We start from the raw sequence: 23,339 nt of genomic DNA on the forward strand, positions 1-23,339 counted from the left end.
CCGCCAGCTTCCACAAGGAGGCTGTTTACGAGGCTCGATTGGAAGGCTCCTGTCGCGAGGTGAACACAATGGTGGTTCAGAGAGTGCTGCTGAATCATACACCATGCTCCCATAATCAACATGGGAATGTACGAGGGCTTGGTACAACTGCAGCAGTGTAAGACAATCAGCACCCTAGTCGATGTAGCTCAGGCATTAAATAAGATTAAGGGGCCACCAGCACTTGTCCTTAAGCTGACAAAGATGGGGAAGCAAACTTAATCGGGTGTTGAAGACCAGTCCCAGAAAGTGGGACGTCTTCACTACATCTAGTAGTTGGTCATCTAGGTGAAGTTCTGGATGGGGATGGACGGTACGATGATGACAGAAGTGCATGACAAGTATTGGCAGCTGAAAACTTAAAGCCATGACCAAGGGCCCATGACTACAACTTCCATATAGCCCCCTGCAGTCGGTGTTCAGCTGCTACAGTAGAAGAGGAGCAAAAGGAAATACAAAAATAGTCAGCCTGTAGGAAGGGAGATTTTGACGATCCTACTGCTGACAAGACAACTGACAGCAATTAAGAAGAGTGTGACACTCAGGACAGAGCCCTGCAGGATCCATTCTCTTGTATATGGGATGCACTGTGGGAAGCACTGATGCAAACTCTGAACGTACGGTGCAACAAAAAGTTCTGTATAAAATTGGGAGCAGGTCCTGAAGACCTCACTCATGCGGAGTAGCGAGGATGTGGTGTCGCCAAGTGGTATCGTAGGCATTCGTGAGGTTGAAAAAAACGGCAATAAGGTAATGTCGCTAGGGAAAGGTCAACTGAATGGCAGACTCCAGGTACAATAAGTTGTCGATGGTGGAGCATCTTTGGCAAAAACCACCCTGGGACAGAGCCAGAAGGCCCCAAGACTCAAGGAGCCAACACAACTGCCGGCTCACCATACATTCCAGCAGCTTGCACAGAATGTTTGTGAGGCTGAGGGATGATAGCTATCAACATCTAGTGGGTTATTCCCGGGCTTTAGCGCTGGAATGATGGCAAATTACCATCACAATGGCAGCAAAGTACCATCGGTCCAGATGCGGGTGAAGATGGTAAGGAGGCGGCAGTGGGTATCTGCTGTCATATGTTTCAGCATTTGCAATGTATGCGGTCTGGGCCAGGGGATGTGTCAGGATAGTTGGCAAGGGCACTAAAATTCTCACTGACTGAAGGGAGCATTATAAGGCTCGGGTTGGCGTGGAGCGAAAGATAAGTGTTGTCATTCCACCCTCTGAGGAGACGAAAAGTGTGGTGGTAATTCTGAGACCTAAGAGATGCAAGCATATTGCTCAGCTACAGGCTGTGCAATTATGTCTGGATCGGTCGATACAGCTCCATTTGTGAAAATTCCAGGTACACCTGCAGGGTTCTGATAGTTGTCACTTGATCCAAACTTGGGAGGGAGAGGTTCATCTTTCAATGGTGGTGACAGTGTTCCTAACACTCCTGCTTCCTTCGTTTGATGAGGAGACGAACCTGGGTGTGGAGCCGTTTGAAGGCAATAAGGTTCTCCAGGGAGAGGTGGTCCTGATGATGTTGGATGACCCACCTACAGTCTCTAATGGCCGCAGCGATTTCTGGCAACCCCCAAGGCACTGACTTCCACCGGGGGCAACCAGAGGAGCAAGGGATTGCCCATTTAGTTGTGGCAACAATAGTATTAGTGAAGACATGGATCACTTTATTGATGGTGGCATGCAATGGATACTTAATGTTGGTAGCGGATGTGAAGGCATCCCAGTCAGCCTTGGGAAGAACCCACCTGGGCAAGTGTCGAGAGGAGGGACACTGGGGTAGGGGGGGGGGGGGGGGGCAGGACCACAAAAGTCATCATGTTCTCTCCAGTGGACAGTTGGGAGAAGGCCAGGGCTGCAAACCGAGAGATCAATGGCAGAAAATGTGCCATGTCCCACACTGAAATGTGTGGGGGGGCACCTGTATTTAGGAGGCAAATGTCGAGTTGTGTTAGTAGGTCCTTAACATCTTTGCCATGGCCAGTAACCTTGGCTCCATCCCACAAAAGGTTATGGGCATTAAGGAGAAAAGGTGGGGTAAATTGCGAAATACGCGCAGCCTAAACAGGGGGTAGTGCTTCACCATCTGGAGGGAGGTAAATGTTACAGATGGTGATTTCCTGTGTTGTCCCTCACCGTGACAGCCACAGCTTCTAAAGGTGTTTGAAGGACAAAGGTTGACTACAGGCAGAGGTAATGATGAAGATGCCATGGTTCCACTGGAGGATGGCGCTTTCTGTCATCTGGGTTGGCATGGAGACGGCAAGAAGGCAAATTGGGCCTCATCACCCCCTGTCGCCACCGGTTGAGTGTTGGCATCCAGTACCATTGCATCCAAGGCGTTGATGAGATCTAGTTCCTCAGGGGATGCCAGAATCTCCACCTCATCCTTGGACATAGGGCCATGACGGAGTGCTGGTACAGATGGCACTGGAGGCTCCTGTTTCTTAGCAGACTACTTTGAAGTTTTGCCCTCTAGCTGCTTCTTAGGGGCTCGCTGGGAGGGCTTCTCAGAAGGAGCCTCAGGGACAGAAGAAGACCTTTAAGTCCATCAACCAGTGGCTCTTTCAGCCACTGGCGGGTGTCCGCTGGACTACTAGGGGGGTGGGGGACAACTATGGAAGGTAGAGTCGCAAGGGACCCCTTCCACTTTAGAGTATACGGAGGAGGCCGTTGCTCCTCTGGCTGAGGGGAGGGGACTGATGTCCCTAGCATTTTGGGGGGACGAGCACAATTGCCCTTGTGAGAATCCCTAACACAGGTTAAACATTTGGCTGTATGTCAACTGGCCATCTGATTGCGGTTGTAAAGATGATACTGGTAGAAGCACATTGTGTTCGTAATGTGCGACTGGACTGAACTTTCACAGGCTGCTCTAATCTTTGTAGGAAGTTCTACTCTCTTGAACGAGAGAAGAAGAGTGCATGTAGGCACTAAGGGTGCATTTACCTTTTTCGTCATCCAATAGACTGCAATGACACCCTGATCAGAGAGGTAAGTTTGGATTTCTGCCTTGGTCAGACCATTGAGCAGTCTAGTATAAATAACACCACACAAAGCATTTTCATCTGATGGTCCTCGACACAAACAAAATAGCCATGGAGGACTGAAGCTACAAGCAGTTGTTGTGCTTGAGAATCTTACACTGAAGCTGGCGCAGTTGTTAGATCAGTTACTGCTGCTACAATGGTGGATTATCAAGATGTAACTGAGTTTGAATGTGGTGGTTTAGTCTGCACACAAGCTATGGGACACAGGATATACAAGGCAGTGAAGAAGTGGGGATTTTCCTGTACGACCATTCAACAAATGTACTGAAAATTTCAGGAATCCGGTAAAACATCAAATCTCCAACTGCACTGTGACCGAAAAAATATCCTGCATGGCGAGACCAACAACAACTGTAAATAATCTTTCTATGTGACATAAGTGCAATCCTCCTACAAATTGCTGCAGATCTCAATGCTGGGCTATCAACAAGTGTCAGTTTGCGAACCATTCAACGAAACATTAATATGGGTTTTGGAGCCGAAGGTCCACTCATGTACCCTTGATAATTGCGTGACAAAGCTTCACACCTCACCTGGGCCTGTCAACATTGACATTGGACTGTTTATGACTGGAAACATGATGCCTTGTCTCACGAGTCTCGTTTCAAATTTATCAAGAAGCCACCTCATGAATCCAGGGTCCCCACATGTGAGGAGACTGTTCAAGCTGGTGGAGGCTTTAATGGTGTGGAGCATGTGCAGTTGGAGTGACAAGTCACCCTAATACCAGTAGATACAACTTACAGTTGACAAGCACTTAAGCATCCTGTCTGATTACCTGCATCCATATTCATGACCATTGTGCATTCCAACGAACTATGGCAATTCCAGCAGGACAATGCGACAAACCCAGTATTGCTACCGAGTGGTTCCAGGAACACTCTTCTCAGTTTAAACACTTTTGCTTGCCACCTAACTCCTCAGACATGAACATTAGTGAGCATACCTAGATTGCCTTGCAATGTGCCATTTCGAAGAGGTCTCCTCCCCCTCATACTCTTCTGAATTTACGGATAGTCCTGCCGAACGCATGCTGTGAATTCCCTCCAGCACTACTTCAGCAGACGACATGCCACATCATGTTGTGGCACTTTTTCATGCTCATGGGGAACCTACATAATACTTGGCAGGTGTACCAGTTTCTTTGGCACTTCAGTGTAAGTAGTCTCCAAAAGAGAAGAGCCATTTCGTGGAAGAGAACAGAACTTCACCGGGCTGGCAACTGCATCAGCACTTTTCTGAATAATAATTGGATTAACTGTAGCAAAGGACTGACCTTCAATATGCGAAACCACGAGGACATGATATGCAGCTGGGAGTATCTTTGAATCATTAGACTCATTCGTTTGCGTTTAGTACATACTGACTGAGACAATATGATGTTTGACTCATTGCGAGTAAATTGCCCATGCCTGCCAGTGTCTCTGATGGCTTACTCCTTCCAACTGGAGGAGGCTTAAAGACTAAGACAGAACTGAAGCACTTTCAGGTAGAAGTGGAGAAATCTTAGTGAATACAGATTTCAAGTCAGGAAGGCCTTATGAACCTAAAAAGTGGTAGCCTTAGTGTGTATCTTTATTCTCATGGACTCTTCAAGCAGTCAAGTCAAGTAGCACTAATGTGTCAAACAGTTTTGATGTTTATTAACGGCTGGAGTGCTGTAGCGTATGCAATTAAATTGTGAAAAAAGAACAAGTTGCAGTGTAATGAACAGTGTTTTACTACAATTTCGATGATTAATTCTTTATTTCAACCCGATTTTCAGTGTGTTGTGCGACTTACACTATCTGCTCAATATTTACTCCTCCTGGCACCCATTAGAGACTTACATGTCCTCTGACTCTTACAAGGGAACCTCCCCATCGCACCCCCTTCAGATTTAGTTGTAAGTTGGCACAGTGGATAGGCCTTGAAAAACTGAACACACATCAATCGAGAAAACAGGAAGAAGTTGTGTGAAACTATGAAAAAAAAAAAGCCAAATATACAAACTGAGTAGTTCATGCACAAGATATGCAACCTAACAGGAGATTGTGAACGCAGGAGCGCCGTGGTCCCGTGGTTAGCGTGAGCACGTGCGGTACGAAACATGCTTCGTTCAAGTCTTCCCTCGAGTGAGAAGTTTAATTTTTTATTTTCAGACAATTATCAAAGTTCAGGCACTCACATATAATCAACTTCGCTCTCCAAAATTCCACGACATGTTCAGATTTGCTTGAACATATGCAGGATTTGACAGTCTACGCACAGAAAAATTTGAAAGCGTTAAAAACATATGTTTTGACAGAACACAGGGAAAACTGTGCGACTGTGAAACTGTTGCATTCATTTGTTGCAATTTATGTGACAAACACATATGTTTTCATCACTTTTTTGGGAGTGATTATCACATCCACAAGAAAACCTAAATCGGGCAAGGTAGAAGAATCTTTACCTATTCGCCAAGTTTTCATAGTTCCACACAACTTCTTCCTGTTTTCTCGATTGATCTGTGTTCAGTTTTTCAAGGCTTATCCACTGTGCCAACTTATAACTAAATCTGAGGGGGGAGTGTGTGTGTGTGTGTGTGTGTGTGTGTGTGTGTGTGTGTGTGCAATGGGGAGGTTCCCTTGTCAGAAATTAGGACAGTCCTCTTTCCTTACATGCATGTTTTAACGTTTTATGCCCTAGTGGCAATAAACTTACTCATGTCTTCATATCTTCTTTGTTTCATTTGTTTATTGACTTAGAAGTGATATACTGTTCCGAGACATGAATTTTAACATACTGAACTTATACATAATAAAATATCCATATACATTCTAGAACATACCTCTCATTTTAATACATTAGGCTTCTTCAACATGACTACGTGGCCTCAGAACAATTCGTGGATCAGGTTCCAGCATACGTTCACTTTCCTCAACGCTGAAACAAATTAAGCGTGCAGCGAGCTTGTTAGCAGCATTGTTAATAGCACACACATTAAAAAACTGTTAGCACAGCTCTGTTAAATATATCAGTGATGAGCAACAAATGCTATAATATGTATCATTTAATGTCTAAGCTCATCCTGGAAGTGTCAAACTCATAGTTAATGAAAATAGTACAGCAAACTACTTGCAGAGAAAAATCTTATTTGTTATACATACCATGCTTACAAAAGAAAAGAAAGGGCAGGTATTTCGTGGTGGATTCTAATTAAAAATTCAGCAAGTATAAAATTCTCCAGTTACAGATTTTAGTACTAATCATTCCATTCCAAAATGCAAATATTTCACTCTTGCAACATGGAATGTAATACCTAAGCTATATAACCCTTGTTCTTACGAAATAAAGCAATTTATCTTTGGAAACCAAAATATTAGAATATATCAATACAAAAAGTTACGGAAGTGTCTTAATACGCATGCCCTACAGAACTAGAAACAACATAGCCCACACAATTTAAAAAATGGACAAAAAGTTATTGCACTGTTCTTCAGATAAATGAGGGGGTTTTATTAAGGATTTGCAGAGGCATGTTTTTGATAAGTGAGACACTGCCCACATAGATGTCACAACCTCTCCCATGCCCCCCCTCCCCCATGCATTTCCTCCACATCCCTCCCTCTGTCCACTTCCTTCTCTCCCTCACTTTGTCCTCCTCCCATCCATCTTAACCCGTCCCCAGCCATGCTAATCGGCATGTGTAGCCCTTACAGTAAAGGGCAATAAAGCAGGCCAATAATACTCTAAAGCAATATTGCCCCTCATACAGGGTAGCCTACATGTCGGGGCCATGAAAGCTGTTTTATGGTCCTGGCAACTAGGCTTCTCAGAAAGGTAGGCAGGCCCTGTCATGAAGGGCAGCGTACAGGGAGGGGGGAAAAAAAAGCCTGTATCTCTAATCCTGCTGGAGTTATGTTTGATAAGCCCCCAGTGCGGATAATCTGCCTAGGAGTCATGAAACCATCCCTCAAATGAGAATCTAGTGTCTTGCCAACTGCATCACTCTGCACCTTGGACATGGGCGCATATAATCCTTAACTGTTTCAATAGGTAGTTACATTATTCCTCACAAACAGTTCCAATTAATTCAGACATGTAATCACGACTTCCAGGTCATCAGCTAAGCTGTTGATTCCATTGTACTGATAAAACTGAATAAACTCAGCTGGAAACCCAAAAGCACCTCAATCAATCACACCCAGGAAACCTGAGACACCATGAACCATATTTTTTGTTATTAGAGACCACACTGGTTCCATGCTTTTCAAATGCAAAAATTTTAGCGACCAGTAAAAAACCATAGCATTCTCGGTTAATCAATAATGAGACAGTTCTGCTCCTGTTATCAATGAATGAATAAATAAATAAATACTACACTGTGTAGTTTCAGCTCTCTTGCGACTGCAGACGTGTTTGGTTTGGGGTTTAAGGGCGCTCAACTACTGAGGTCATTAGGGCCCAGTCACAATTGTAAGAGCACATAGAATCTAGTAAAACACGAGATTGACTAAAACGGGGACTCGACAATAAAACATGGCGCACTGTCAATGCATGACTACAAGGGCACTGCGGGGCTGGGTCACCGGAGAGCAGGTAGCGGTGGCTAAACTAGCAATGTCCAATCCGCAACCTGGTCAGAAGTACCTCTTCTCGCTGAGATGGTCGGGAGGAGGTTGTCCAAGCAGTTGGGAACGGTTTTACGGCCCGGAGCTGGTTTCCTTGAAGTGATGACCAAGTATCCCACCACAATGACACAAGCCTCTTACAAACAACCCCACTAATGTCAGATGACGGGACAGAATGGGAGGATGGCCGAGGCATGAGGACTGCAGCCTTGGCTGCAGCATCAGCAGCCTCATTCCCAGGCACTCTTACATGGCCGGGAACCCACAGAAAGCTGACAGGAGAGCCATCATCAGCAAAAGAATGGAGGGACTGCTGGATCAGTTGCACCAAGGGATGGACCGGATATGGAGCTCTAAGGCTCTGAAGAGCACTGAGTGAATCAGAGCAGAGTACATACGATGAATGGCGGTGGTGGCGGGCATACTGAACGCCCTGATGGAGAGCAAAAAGCTCGGCCGTAAAGCTGGAACACTGGTCGAGGAGCCGGTATTTAAAGGTGACGGCCCAAACAACAAAGGCACAGCCGATACCATCGTCAGTTTTGGAGCCATTAGTGTAAATAAAAGTGTGACTGGCAAGTCGCGTACGAAGTTCAACAAACCGTGAGCAATACACTGCAGCCGGAGTACCCTCCTTCGGGAGCGAGCTGAGGTCGAGATGAATATGAACCGGAGCCTGGAGCCAAGGTGGTGTCGGGCTCTAACCCTCTCTGAAGGTGGTAGGGAGGGCAAAATCCAACTGTCGAAGCAGGCGACGAAAGCGGACTCCAGGGGACAAGGGCAGACAAGTACAACCCATACTGACAGTCGAATGAATCGGCGAAGAAGAACTGATAAGAGGGGTGGTCGGGCATTGACAACAGCCGGCAGACATACCGACAAAGCAGTACGCCGCGCCGGTAGGTCAATGGTAATTCGGCAGCTTCAGCATAAAGACTCTCGGCGGGACTAGTGTAGAATGCTCCGGTCGCAAGACGTAACCCCCAATGGTGAATGGAGTTGAGATGGCGTGAGAGGGATGGCCGAGTAGACGAGGCTCCCATAATCCAGCTTTGATTGGACTATGGACCGATACATGCGAAGCAGGACAGTGCGACCCACTCCCCGAGATGAACCACTAAGGACTGAGAACATTAAGGGAACGTGTAGAACCGGCAGCCAAATAAGAGACGTGCGGAGACCAACAACGTTTCCTGTCCAGTGTGAGCCCTAGAAACTTAGTTGTTTCCACAAATGGGAGAACAACGGGACCGAGATGTAAGGATGGCGGAAGGAACACTTTATATCGCCAAAAGTTGATGCAAACCGTCTTCTCGTCAGAACCGGAAGCCATTAGCCACACTCCATGAGTATAGGCTGTCAAGGCAACGCTGAAGGCAGCGCTCCAGGAGGCATGTTCTCTGGGCACTGCAGTAGATCGCTAAGTCATCGACAAAAAGAAGCCTGAGATATTAGGTGGAATGCAATCCATAATTGGATTGATCGCTATGGCAAAAAGGGCTACGCTCAAGACGGAGCCCTGAGGCACTCCGTTCTCCTGGAGGAAGACATCGGACAATACAGAACCCACGCGTACCCTAAACTTCCGATCTGTTAAAAAGGAATCAATAAAAAGGGGCACGCGACCATGTAGACCCCACCTGTGCATAGTGCGGAGGATACCTCCTCTCCAACAGGTATCATAAGCCTTCTCCAAATCGAAGAACATGGCTACTGTTTGGCGCTTTCGCAAAAAGTTGGTCATGATGAATGTCGACAAGGTCACAAGGCAGTCAACAGCGGAGCGGCGGCGACGAAAGCCACATTGAACATTGGTCAGTAGCCGTCGAGATTCAAGAATCCAAACTAACCGAGTGTTAACCATGCGCTCCATCACCTTACAGACACAGCTTGTAAGAGAAATGGGGCGGTAGCTAGAAGGAAGGTGTCTATCCTTCTCGGGTTTGGGTATAGGAACAACGAAGGCGTCACGCCAACGCATGGGGACTTGACCTTCGGTCCAGACACGATTGTAGGTACGAAGAAGGAAGCTTTTGCCTGCCGGAGAAATGTGTGTCAGCATCTGAACGTGAATGGCATCTGGCCCCGGAGCAGAGGACCGGGACAGTGCATGTGCACATTTGAGTTCCCGCATAGCAAAGGGGGCATTATAATTTTCCAGATTCAGCGAGTGGAAGGAAGCTTGCCGAGCCTCTTCTGCCTCTTTCCTGGGAAGGAGACTGCAGACTGTGTGTGTGTGTGCGGGTGCGTGCTGCTGACAAAGGCCTTAATGGCCAAAAACTAATTGTGTGAATCTTTTTGTTGTGCCTATCGTGACTCAGCATCTCCGCTGATTATTAGATACCAACCTAATATCGGCTTTACCAACTTTTGCATTTAAGACAAAGAAAGGCAAATCTATTCTCAACCCTTTAAAAAAACTAACAACAAGCTACAATCAGCAATGATCATTTGAAAGAAACCATCCCAGAACTTGTCCAAGGAATATTAAGCGACGGAGAAATCTGCCTAGGAGTCATGAACCCCTCCCTCAAATGAGAATTTAGTGCCTTGCCAACTGCATCACTCTGCATCTTGGACATGGGTGCATATAATCCCTAATTGTTTCAATAGGTAGTTACATTATTCCTCACAAACAGTTCCAATTAATTCAGACATGTAATCGCGACTTCCAGGTCATCAGCTAAGCTATTGATTCCATTGTACTGATAAAACTGAATAAACTCAGCTGGAAACCCAAAAGCACCTCAATCAATCACATCCAGGAAACCTGAGACACCATGAACCATATTTTTTGTTATTAGAGACCACACTTGGTCCATGGTTTTGAAATGCAGAAATTTTAGCGACCAGTAAAAAACCATAGCATTCTCAGTTAATCAATAATGGGACAGTTCTGCTCCTGTTATCAATGAATGAATGAATAAATAAATAAATAAGGGTTCATGGGAGTCAACAATACATTTGTCAGCCCCTCAATTTGCAGAATGATGTAAGGGCTGTCATGTCAGTGGGAAAAGAGTGCACCAGTAGCCCAACCATTCTCCTCTCCCCACTCCAGAATACCAACTAGTTGAAAAGACATCTTCCACACCCTTTCCACATCGACAGCAAAGATGTGAAACATCTTAAAAGTAAAACTAGTGTGGGGGAGGCAGAGAACTAGTTCAAAGAGAAAGTGGGTCTTTTTGAGAAGGACTTCTGCGCACATTAAGCCTTGGTCCTACACACTGAATAACCAACAGAGAATTATAATGAAGATATAAAATGAACAATAAATATAAAACGATGTCCAAGAATTTATTAATGAGCACACAAAATGCAATAGGGTGGAGATCTCAGACAAATAGGTTTCCCCAATTTTATCAATCACTACATTCAATTTTTGTATGCGAGACTGAAACCTTGTCACAGTTACTGTTTTCTTACACTTTAATTGCAATACTCGTGTCACCTGTTAGGGATATGTCGTAGGAATTGAACCACATATTCCTAATATGATATAGTCTAAAAAGTCTGTTCAACAGGGTTATTAACCACTGTATGTGCTCCACACTGACACCTGTGCTGGTCTTCGTGTGGGAGCTTTGAGTGTGCACTAACTAAGAATGTGATATAGTACGATTTCTTATATTTACTGGCATTTTTTATTTTTCTGATTCTGTTGGCATCGGTGCATCGCTCCTCCTCCAATTTATAAAAAATGTGGTGTGTGAGATACTTCCTTCTGAAGGCCTATTCCCTAGAATGGAGATACAACTCTGTACACAGAGGAAGACAATTGTGGCTCCAGTTCTGTGAAGGTTGTAGAGGAGCTTTGATATCTTACTAGGTAATGTTTCAGAAAACTTCTTATTGCCTGGAGACTGCGGAATGAGTCAATGCAACCAAAGGCTTCTTGGATAGAGCAGGTTTTTGATATAGGTAAGCTGTAAGTAGAGTTATTTATTCTACGGCATAAATGCAACTTCTGCACAGTAAAGATTGGGAGTTCAAAATAATTATTACATACATATGCAAATCCAATTTTTTCCTAATCTTTGGATTCACCTGTGTTGACCAGCCCTAAGGATTCAGGTCTGGCTAGAACTGACTGTAATAAATACATAGAGGAGTCAACTTTAATGCTGTGCATGACATTCAGATGCTCAGTAGTGGATGGAATGTACTATGGTATGACTCCTTCCAGCCTGACTATAAGTGTAGGTAAGATGTCGTCTAAATTCAGATAAATAATATGAAAGAAATTGAAAGATACATACCAAATAAATTAACAGATGTTACTGATCCCTCTGGTATGCAAAACAGGTCAGGACACTGTTGCAGAAGCAATGAAACATGCAGGCCGAATTTAAAAGAACGCAAAACTCCTCGAAGATGGGCAAAGTTTACAAAAGCTTGGAATTTAGTACAGAATTCAATACGATTTGCTTTTAATAGTTTCCACAACTAATCTCTTGTCTCAAAATCTGCCGGAAAACCAAGAGAGATTCTGGTCACATGTAAAGCATACCAGCAGCAAGAGAATCATGATCTCACAATGGTGATGTGGCCGATGACAATACCACTTCGGCAGAATTTCTACACAGTTTTCCAAAATTCCTTCAGAAAAAAAAGACTAATTCACATAAAAAACAACTGGGAAGTAGATATCAATTAGTGAAGCATTTTACATCATTTAATGGCAAGGACACTGGTCCAGATTTTATACCAGTCAGGCTTCTTTCAGTATGTGCTGTGTCATACAACCGATAACTTGCTGAAACAGCCACACCTGAAGACTGGAAAGTTGCATAGGTCACACCAACAACCAAGAAAGGAAATAGGATTAATCCACTGAATTACAGACCAATATTGATGCTGTCTATTTGCATTGGAAGTCTTGAACATATAGTGTACTCAAACACTAAGGATTACCTCAAAGAAAGCTATTTATTGACAAACAGCTACCACGGATGCAGAAAATGTTTTTGTAAAACAACCAGCTCTTACTTCTCATGAAGTAAAGAGTGCTATCTACAGATGACAAACCAATTCTATAATGTTAGATATCAAGAAGGCTTTTGACACCATTCCTCACAAGCAAATCCTAATCCCATTGTGTACCTATGAGTATAGTCACGGTTGTGCAACTGTAATCGTGATTTCCCGTCAGAAAGATCATGTGTTTTAGTAATTGATGGAAAGTCGTTGAGTAAAAGAGTAATAGATAACTAAATGATCTCACGGAATAAGAAAGATCGCATTCAGCAGCACTATACGAAACTTGTGACGAATTAATTCTTATCTGGGACCTGCAAAGAGGAGAGAAATATCCTTGGACTTGTGCTGTCAGGAATGTATTAAAAAAAAGTTGACAGTTTCAAATAAATTTTAAGAGTAGCAGGAAAAAAATAAAAGAAATTAAGAAGTCAGGGAGTGCGGTAAGGGTAAGCCATATCATTTCCAAGAAGTGTACGGAATGGAACACGGATGTCCCACTGAAGACCAAGGAATTTATTAATCCTTTATGTGCTTATCCTGACCTATTCTTCTGAAAACTGGACAATGAATACATGGATGTGAAACAAAATTACACAGAAACAGTCTGAGTAACAAGGATGGACAGAATAAAAAAATGAAGGCGGTGCAGGAATCATCTTTGCACGATTTGATAAAACTAGCAATGCACGAGTGGTACAGAATGGAATCTTAAATTTATTACTCAAAATGATATTTAATGGGACTAACACATAAGGCAGCTGTGGGAATGCAGAAGAAGGCTGTTATTGGAGGAGTTCTAATTAAATGTCTCATCCATGAAGGAACCCAAGACTAATGGAGTACTCAACAGTAGTACAGACAGCAAAAATTGAGTGAATTCAGTGACATACTGTGAGGACCATTACAGATTAGTATAACCAATACTGATGCTTAGTAGAGATGGTTAGAACTTAAAATGCGAAATCTAGAAGTTACGCAGCATTCTAGGGAAACACTTTTGTGTAAATTTAAAGATCAGGCAACAATCTGCAACCTATAATAAACAGGGATAGTAACAGTAGGAATGTGTGTGTGTGTGTGTGTGTGTGTGTGTGTGTGTGTGGGGGGGGGGGGGGGGGGGGGGGGTAATAATTCCTAATGTAGATAGAACCTTCCGTGCGGCAGTATGCTGGTAGTACCATTTGCATCATTACAGACATCACTGATGCAGTATGTTAACGAATTGCAAGTAGTTAGTTGGGTCTTTCTGTATCATATCTACATCCATACTCTGCAAGCCACCTGATGGTGTGTGGTGGAGGGTACTTTCAGTACCTCTATTGCTTCTCCCTTCTATTCCAGTCTCTTATTGTTTGTGGAAAGAAAGATTGTCGATATGTCTCAATCTGATTCTATCCTCTTGGTCTCCAAGAGAGATATATCTAGGAGGGAGCAATATACTGCTCGACTCCTCGCTGAAGGTACGTTCTTGAAACTTCAACAAAAGACCGTACCAAGCGTCTCTCCTCTTTATCTATCATCTAGGTAACGCATTCACAATTATTAAATGATCCCGTAATGAAGTGTGCTGCTCTCCATTAGATCTTCTCTATTTCTTGTATCAACCCTATCTGGTACGGATCTCACACAGGTGAGCAATATTCAAGCAGAGTGTGAACAAAGTGTACTGTAATCTACTTCCTTTGTTTTCGGACTGCATTTCCTTAGGATTCTTTCAATGAATCTCAGTCTGGCATCTGCTTTACACCAGAACTGCCCTAATAAAAGTAACAAGAAACTACGGGTGGACATCAAGGTACAATATTAATCTGAAATCTTGAGAAAAGTCTACATCTACTTTGTAGTTTCGGGCCGTATATTTCAATAGAATCATAATGCTGTATGATTTTAAAACCCAAATAATCAATACAATTAAGTCACCTGTATGTTTAAGTCTTTCTACTGCAATTTTGAGCCACGAATTTAGACTGGAAAGACATAACCTAAAATTTTCCTATATTTCAATATTTTCGAAAGGGCCGTGTGTGAATGTCCCAGCAATTTGTGGTACTGATGAAATTTCTGGCACATTGGCAAAATTTGTGCAGTAACATTACTTCTACTTTTCTACAAGCATTATCAACCTCTACATTTTCAGATGATGACCATGCATTATTTTCTCACGGTAGCTCATTTGAATGTGCTCTAGCTCATGCAAATGAAAACTTAGACCTGTATTGTACTAGTAACCACAAAACGTAGAAGAAAATAACATGAAATATCATACTTCTACTTACCACTCTTTGTTGTCACTACCCATGAGTTTGCGTGTCTCCTCTTCCTCAGACACTGCTGGTGGCTGATACGAAATCTCTGACACAGGAGCATACTGTGCAGTCACAAGAAGATCAGTTGATGGATTCAATGTCAGCACCTACAGTAGTCACAAAGTTAGTATGTGGAATTGTCAACTGCACAGGAATTAATAGGAAGGCATGCAATGTAAAAAATGCAAGACACACCAATTGGGATAAACACTGTGGGAGAATTAGGTAATACACTGTCATTTCTGTTTCTTGCAGTGGTAATGGGTAATTGAGAAGGAGGAGGCACTTAAAGTTTTCATTTCTATGACACTGAAATCATGAAGCAATCAAACAACTGACATGACACATGTGATTTCTTTTGGTATTATATTCACTTTGTGCAGAGCATTGGTCTTACCACATGGTTAGATCTAAGAAAGGTAGAAAAACGTGCGAGCACACGCACACACTTCATCCAAAAAAGTAATATAAAATGCCATTTCGAACTATAGCCTATATTATGTTTTAAAAATACTTAGCTAACAGAGAAGACAGTATGTGCCAAAACATGGCTTGGTGGCAAGGGAAAAAACAATTTTGTTTTGCAGAAAGTAAATTCCTAAAAACTAAGCTTTATTCTGGGGATAGTCTTAAATAATAATTTACTATGCCACATTTTAGAAACACTGCTTTCACTTATAAACTGACTATTATGTTCAATCAACATCCATATTGCATTATTTGGTAAGCAGGCAGCAGAACATCAGATAACCCAACCTTAAGGTAAATGGAACTTACATCGTCACTGTTTTGTCAGAGTTTTGCTACTATTCGGGCAGGAAAGGAGATACCATCTGTGGAAAGTTGTTAACAGAATGGGTGGCTACAAGCAAGAAGCCACTTCTTACATTCTTGCGTAGGAGGAGTAACTTTAGTATACAATAACAGAATATCTTGACAAGAAATAGTCCAAAATATATTAAGAATGAATTGCAAATTGATGTCTCATCAAGAAAAGTGATACGCTGACACACTGTAAAAAAATGTGATAAGGAGAAAAAATATTACTTAAAAGTCACAAAGAGATGGACAGGTTGGCTAGCTTTCAGATCAATGGACCCATTTTTCAATGAGGGAAAGAGGGAACTGGTTGGACATGAGAGGCAAAGCCACTCAGTTCCTAAGCAAATAGGTTCCAAAAGCTGAGTGCTGTCTCCCATTTTTGTGAATTTCTTTTAGCAGTAGTGGGAATTGTTTCTCCTGTTGTTAAGCACTAGCCAACTTTTGTCTCAGTGAGTAAGTTTTATGAAATGAATTTTTCTTTTCAAGCAAAGTCTTCATTACTATACTATATGTTGTGATGAAAACTCTGGCTTGCAAAAGTGGTTTCATTTTAAAAAATTCTTTCAAACATGAAGAAAAAATACCAATTGTTTACATACAAAGTACATTTGGCATCTTAATGTGTGCAATACTCCACAAACAACAAAATGTTTCACATAAGTCTGTACAGCAGGAACAATATGGGTACACAGAGTACATTTCTGTACAAAAAATCTAAGCAAAGAAATTTAATCAAAATCTGCTTCAAAATCAGATTTCATGCTATTCTATTTCGGTCAATCATTCTAATGATATTTAAAAACCAAACATGCAGAAAATGTGTTTTTTTAAAAATAATTACAAAATTGAAGTAAGTCTACATTTTCTCTCATTTACAATGGGCCCTAAATGATAACTTTGAGGAACTGAATAGAACATTTCATCATTTGGATTAGGGAGATGAGCATACCTCACTTTCACGAATTCACAAGCTACGATAACCTACCAGATCTGTTAATGTCCCACCCTAATAACTGCTCAGAAGCACAGGAACTACAACTACAGCCAACCATTAGCACCAAATTACATCCTGTTTATCCTTAATTACACTTTCTGATAGTCAACAGACATAATTTTTCAACATAACTTATTTCTGTTGATTCTCACTGTAAATTAACGTTCATATTACCAACTAAGTGCACATTATGTATCAAAATGAGAAAAAAATGGGCATCATTAATTACCAGATCACCTCTCAAATATTTGTAGCATTTCAAAACATTCCATTCTTTGTCATGGCTGGGTTTGCCAAGGCTATTAGTATTTCTGACAGAATGTTGTCTACTCTCGGGACCTTTTTTCAGCTTAGGTATTTCAGTGCTCTATCAATTTCTTCGTGCAGTATCGTATCTCTCATCTCTTAATCATATATGTCCTCTTCTATGTCTATAATAATGCATTCAAGTTCATCTCCCTTGTACAAACCTCTATATACTCTTTTCACCTTTTCTTTAGGACTGGTTTTCCATCTGAGTTCTTGATATTCATACAGTTGCTTCTCTTTTCTCCAAATGCGTCTTTTTGTTTGTTTGTAGATGGTATGTATCTTTCTCCTAGTTAAACATTCTTTTAAATCCATACATTTGCTCAGTAACCGTTTTGCACTTTCAGTCTAACTCATTTTAAATGTCTGTATTATCTTTACTATTTTTATCAATGTAAAACACGGATCAATAGCACATCTAAGAACAGTAACATTTCAATATTCAAATATAACAGTTCAGTGAATTCAGCATGTGGGCTCTTTCTAGGCAAGTACCATGAAAAGTAGTACTGATTATAGATGCAAAAAATAGTTGCATTACTTTTTAACACTCGCTGTCTCTGCGATAACACCCCCCCCCCCCCCCCCCGCTTTTTACATTATTCTGAGCACAGGAACTGTCATGCCATCAGTTTTATCAAGCTTGCAGTTTTAACATGTAGTAAGTCTCCTGGTTTATTTTACCTAAATTAACCTGCTGCCATTGTTAGTTTATCTCAAATTTCAGTTTCAAGGAATTTACTCAAAGGGTACGTCTTATCTTGACAACAAACTTCCAAATCCTTCAAAATATATACTAAATGAATCATACTTCCAGAAGGAAAATGTACACTGCTTATATGCTCACTCTTTCAAGCATCAATGGGATTTGTAACACGAGAGTGGAGGGGCTAGGTATTTTGGAGGTGCTAACAAAATAATTTATTCTATACTTAACTTCTGTCTCGAGTGCCCACAATCTGGTTACGAAGACACCACAGCATATAGCAGTATCAGTTTCACATTTTTAAATTACCACAATTTATTGTGATAGTTTGCAAATTGTTTTTGTTGCAGTAATTACCAAGGTTGAAACTTTCTTTCTATAAAATTCACCACAGCCTATCACATAATTTGTATTATAAATTCCTTGAGATCTACAAAAATATAAGAGCACTATTATAGAAATGCACTAGCATAGAAATTTTCAGGGTTATACCACTGCAGTTATTACAAAGATTTGAAAGTCTCACGACTACATGCTACTTAAATCATAAAATTAACTAGTACTGTTCATGTATAAAAGAGTAATGGCTACACTATTAGCAATGATGCCATTTCACTCCTACGTAACTTTCGCAGTCCATGCAATAGTTTGCTTAAGAGCAAAATATACATTTCTAATATGGCAAGCCTACGCAGAAAAAGCCTAGAGAGACCTAGCTATAGTAAAAAGAGAAGTCTAATTTATCAAAAACCGGTACCTACCATAAAATACTCCACGAGTTAGCATAAAATGCACAAACACAGCTTATAATATACAGTATACTCTCAATTTCCGATTTGAAAAACATAAAAGATTAAGGTACAAAATTTCCTTTCTACAGAAGTGTAAATGTGTTCTCTTACAAACGAAACAGAGAAAATCTTTACATTACAAGAGACAAACCTTCTTAGCCTGTCTTAACATAAGTACCTACAAATGGGTTAAAGAAAATAGCACAGAACCATTCCGTTAGCTATTACAGCTGTAACTAATATGGACTTAAACGAAAACACTGTATTAACTTCATAAACTTAATAGTCTTTAACATTTAAGACATGGCTTCACTTAGAGTCTAGCCAAGAACAAAATGTAACTTAAAATATGATTTTATACTTCTCTGTGGGCTATATAACATTATCTGAGTTTGAGTAATGTGGGTTTTAAAATACCATTAGTAACGGGAATGTAATTCCCACACAACATCCAACAGAGGTGATACAGCAGCAATTGCTGGGGTAATGTACAGCAAATAAATCACATGTAGGCCTATGTGAATATGTTGGTAGCGACCCACAGCATACTCTAAAACAGTTTTACTGTTCATCAACAACTTTAGTTTGGCTGTGAAGCCATCTCTCGATGCAGTATCCCTAATATTAAAATTGTACACTAGAGAGGGTTTCAAATTATTATTGAATACTCAGCACAGAACAATGTGGTAGTCAATATTTTTCCAAGAAGTACGTGTCCTCACCTGGCCGTTGCTTGCCTGGTTGTCCAGCTGTCTGGCCAGTCTCTGTTCCTTCGAATCGAAGCAGAAGCAACTCTTCCTCCTCCTGATTGTGCGTACGTAAAAGGCTATAAGCACAAAACCAATAACAATGAGAATTGCACCAGCAACTGCAATCACTAAATCACTTGTAGAACCACTTTCATCCGCTTCGTGCTGACGGGTGTCTGAATAATCGACAGCTCCTTCAATGAGCATAATAAGCCCTGCTGCTAAAGCAAACAATCCGAGGACAAGGGTTACCCACTGCAGGCATTTCGTTCTGTTAATGCCATTACTAACAGTCTGAGACAAATAACTGACGCGCGTCCAGTCCCTCTGTTGCTCGTATGTTTCGGTAGTAGGCTGGTAGACGGGCCCGCTGGCAGGCATGGTGAAAATTTGCTGTCGCACTTGTTTACAAACTACGAAAAACTGTTAAGAAACTAATACGGTACGAGAGGGCAGAATTCAGATTCCAGAAAACACATTAAAACTCTAGTTCCATTTAATGAAACACCGTATGCAACAGAACTACACCACGGTCTTCTGTTCTCACCACGAACGCAAACACTACTGCCAGGACACCATTATAGCTTCCGTGTTGCTATCAAGGCCATGTCCACATGAGTCACGTGGTGGGGGCAAACGACTTGGTAGTCAAGTTGACGATTATCCCTCGAATTTCAAAGAGAAAACACACTAAGAATAATTAGATATGATGCAAAATAAATAAAGTAAATTATTTTCATTTCTTGTAAGTCTAGAAGTTGCAATTATACATTTTATGGCACATATTTTCATAACAGCAGTACAGCCTTTTTTGACAGCAATGACAGGTGGACACCAAACTGTTTACGTGTTTAACGTTTTCTCAATTGTTCGAAAAAGCTGATGCTGATAAAAATTATACTAGCTGAGCAATATTTTTCCCCAAAAATGAAATTGCTTCACATTATGGCATCAAAGACATCTTTGGTTCATACTGTGTAAAAGCCCACTTGATAGCAATTCTAATTGCTTGGTTGTAAGTGCGTATATGAATAAAATGGTGGCCGTATTGTTACAAAAACGAAGTGCACGTGGCAAAAAGATAAAAAAAATCTCGCAGCAAGAGACCACATTTCTGCTGCTTGTTATTTGTCAACGATAATTGGGGTTTTGATTATTTTAAAAACTGATTACTTCGTGATAGCGCTGTTATTAAACGCATCAAAACAAACACTAATAAATAACAAGCAGCAGAAATATGCATTAGCTATGGTGTGATTGTTTTTTCGCTGCCCGTTTCTGTTTCTATTCTATCATGCACCTGACCTGCGTGTTTCACAGGAAGGAAAAAAAAAAAAAAACAACCAAGGATGTCTATCCAGTACTGATCACGCACAGAAAAAGACCTTATGTTAAACAAGGATATAGAATCTAGAAGGACAACTTTCGCAATTAAAGGTTAGAAAAATCATCCAATTTAATAGTTAAAGAATAGTATGTACCTTAGGAGGCTTTCTTAGACACATCTACATCCATACTACTGCGAGGATGTTTGGTGCTTGCAGGCGCTCAACGGCAAGGTTATCAGCGTCGGATATGGAATGCGTTAAGAATGATAAATGACTGTGCGCGCTGTAATTGACCTATCGTGTCTTTGCGGTCCTTACAGGAGCGATGCGCTGGGCCTGAGGTGGATTCCTGGATCAACATTGGTTCCATAAATGTTGAAAGCAGGCTTTCACGGAAGCTCGCCTATCTTCAAGTGCCTGCCAGTAAACGTTTTATGGTAATTTCGTGACACTCTCCTGTGGGTCAAGTAAAGCTATGACCATTCGTTGCCTGTCTTTGTACGAGTCCGGTATATACTATTTGGTATGGGTGCTATTCTCTTGAGCAATATTTTACGATGATTCGCACGAGTATTTTGTAACCAATTGCCTTTGTAGACCGATTCCATATTCCAATCAGTTAACGGGTCTGCCACCTTATTTACCGATCACTGAACCCTTGTGATCAAAGTATTTCCTTGTGATTAAAGTATTCCATGGACCCCACAGAGAACGACCTCTGGATGTGCCAAAAATCAAAGATGTTCTTTTTACGTAATTTACTAACGGTAAGTAAAATGACTGGACACTATTAAAGGCAATTGTAATGTAGCTTTAATTCTAAACATAAAATAAAATAAAAATTGAATTCAAGAGATTATGTGAAGATCTTCTTCGGTGGAGTAGAAGAAGTTGTCCATAAAGTTGGTTAGTTTAGTCTTAACTTCCACTTTGTATCACTATATGACATTTAACGTGCTCTTGCAGGTTGTTGAATACACGTGTAGCTATGTCGCTGATTCCTTTATGTACTAATTATTAATGTTAACTCCTTGAAATCTTGGTAGAGATGTCTGCAGTTAACTCAAGATAACACTCCGCGTCCTCCCTACTACGAAATCCTTAATCTAATCGCAAATTTCGTTTGACATCCCAATTGATAGACGTTATTAGTATCTGTCAACAAGGTATCGAGTAAAAATATTTCTCGCAAATACAGAAATATTACGTCTACGTGACTATCTTCATCCACGGCTTTCAGGTTCAAATGGCTCTGAGCACTATGGGACTTAACATCTTAGGTCATCAGTCCTCTAGAACTTAGAACTACGTAAACCTAACTAACCTAAGGACATCACACAACACCCAGCCATCACGAGGCAGAGAAAATCCCTGACCCCCGCCGGGAATCGAACCCGGGCGTGGGAAGCGAGATGCGGGCACGGCTTTCAGGATGTAATGTGAGAAAGCACAAGTTTTCTTATCATGACCAATGATTTCGGAATCCGTGTTGGTGGGCATTAGGGCATTCTGTTCGTGATACCTCAGTTTAGAATTTATCTACTTATGAGAGACTACAATAGCTGGATGTCAATGGTAATGGACGTTGGTTTTGTGGATCGCTTCTGCTGTCTGTCTTGCATATCTCAGTAATCTGGATCTTCTTCCAATCATTATGCACAGTTTTTGTCTGAGTTATGTATTATGGTTAAAGGAAGGGCTAAGTCAGCCGCGAATTCTATGTGGAAACTGACAAGGACTTTATTTAGTCCAGGGGCCTTGCTCAATTTTAGCGATTTCACCTCTTACTCAACGCCATTGTTACTAATGTTACAGTGTTTTTGTTTGTAAAGGAACATCTGGAAACGGAGTTTAGAATTTCATGTTTACTTCGCTACGTCCAACATTTCCTGCATCACCCATGAGTGTCAATACATTAACTTTGGTCGAACTATCGGCCTTTACACACGACCAGTATTTATTATGCTTTTGTGAGAGGTTTCTCAATAATATTTTACTATGATAGGTGCTGAAGGCTTCAAGCATCGTTCTATTGACAGCCAAAGGTGTTTGATTTAACATCTCTCTGTCTACAGAATTACACCATCTGTCCAAGAAGTTCCGAGACTGATTTTATTCCAGGCGTATACGTGACGTCAGCGCTGTAACTACGATGCCAGCTTAAACTAATAACTGTATACAACAGATGTGCATTCGACCATGTGAGCAGGCAGTGTTCAGTACTGGACATGCGGTCATAATGTGCCAGCGTTGTTGTATCACTAATCGAAATGGAGCAACGAGCGGAACATCACTATATAAAGTGTTCAAAGCATTCTCCAGACTGCTTAAAGAAGAAGAGAAAACTATGTGAAATTTTTTCCGGCACGCCTTGACTCCCGAAAAAAAAGAAAACAACGGCATCTAGACACCTGCAGCAATTCGATTGAAATGCAAGACGAGGACATTTACTTTCTGAAAAAAATCATCACGGGTGACGAGACGTGATGTCATCAATACAAACCTACATCAGAACGACAAAATGCAGAAATTCATTTGAAGAGTCGACGCTTTCACATCACCGACATCAAGCCATGGTGACGCTCGAGCTGAAAACCATTCCAAAGAAGGACGTTTCTGACAGTTTCGCTATTGTATGAAGGTTCTTTAACTTTT

General features: G+C 41.4%; 1 protein-coding gene across 3 annotated transcripts in view; it reads right to left on the reverse strand.

The window, feature by feature from the left end:
- LOC126323813 (uncharacterized) overlaps positions 1–19,972 on the reverse strand; it is a 38,666-nt gene extending 18,694 nt beyond the window's left edge. Inside the window, exons 1-3 of one of the 3 annotated variants that reach the window (XM_049994797.1) lie at positions 19,330–19,972; positions 14,956–15,092; positions 5,914–6,008 (exon numbers count right to left, since the gene is read on the reverse strand). In XM_049994797.1, the coding sequence (XP_049850754.1) occupies positions 5,930–6,008; positions 14,956–15,092; positions 19,330–19,737 (624 nt within the window). In that variant the 5' untranslated portion in view covers positions 19,738–19,972 and the 3' untranslated portion in view covers positions 5,914–5,929. The remainder of the gene's footprint in view (positions 1–5,913; positions 6,009–14,955; positions 15,093–19,329) is intronic. The other 2 variants (XM_049994796.1, XM_049994795.1) reach the window with 2 other exon arrangements.
- Between the last annotated feature and the right edge of the window lie 3,367 nt (positions 19,973–23,339).

Source organism: Schistocerca gregaria, chromosome 2 (genome assembly GCF_023897955.1).
Source record: "Schistocerca gregaria isolate iqSchGreg1 chromosome 2, iqSchGreg1.2, whole genome shotgun sequence".
NCBI classification, from domain to species: Eukaryota; Metazoa; Arthropoda; class Insecta; order Orthoptera; family Acrididae; genus Schistocerca; species Schistocerca gregaria.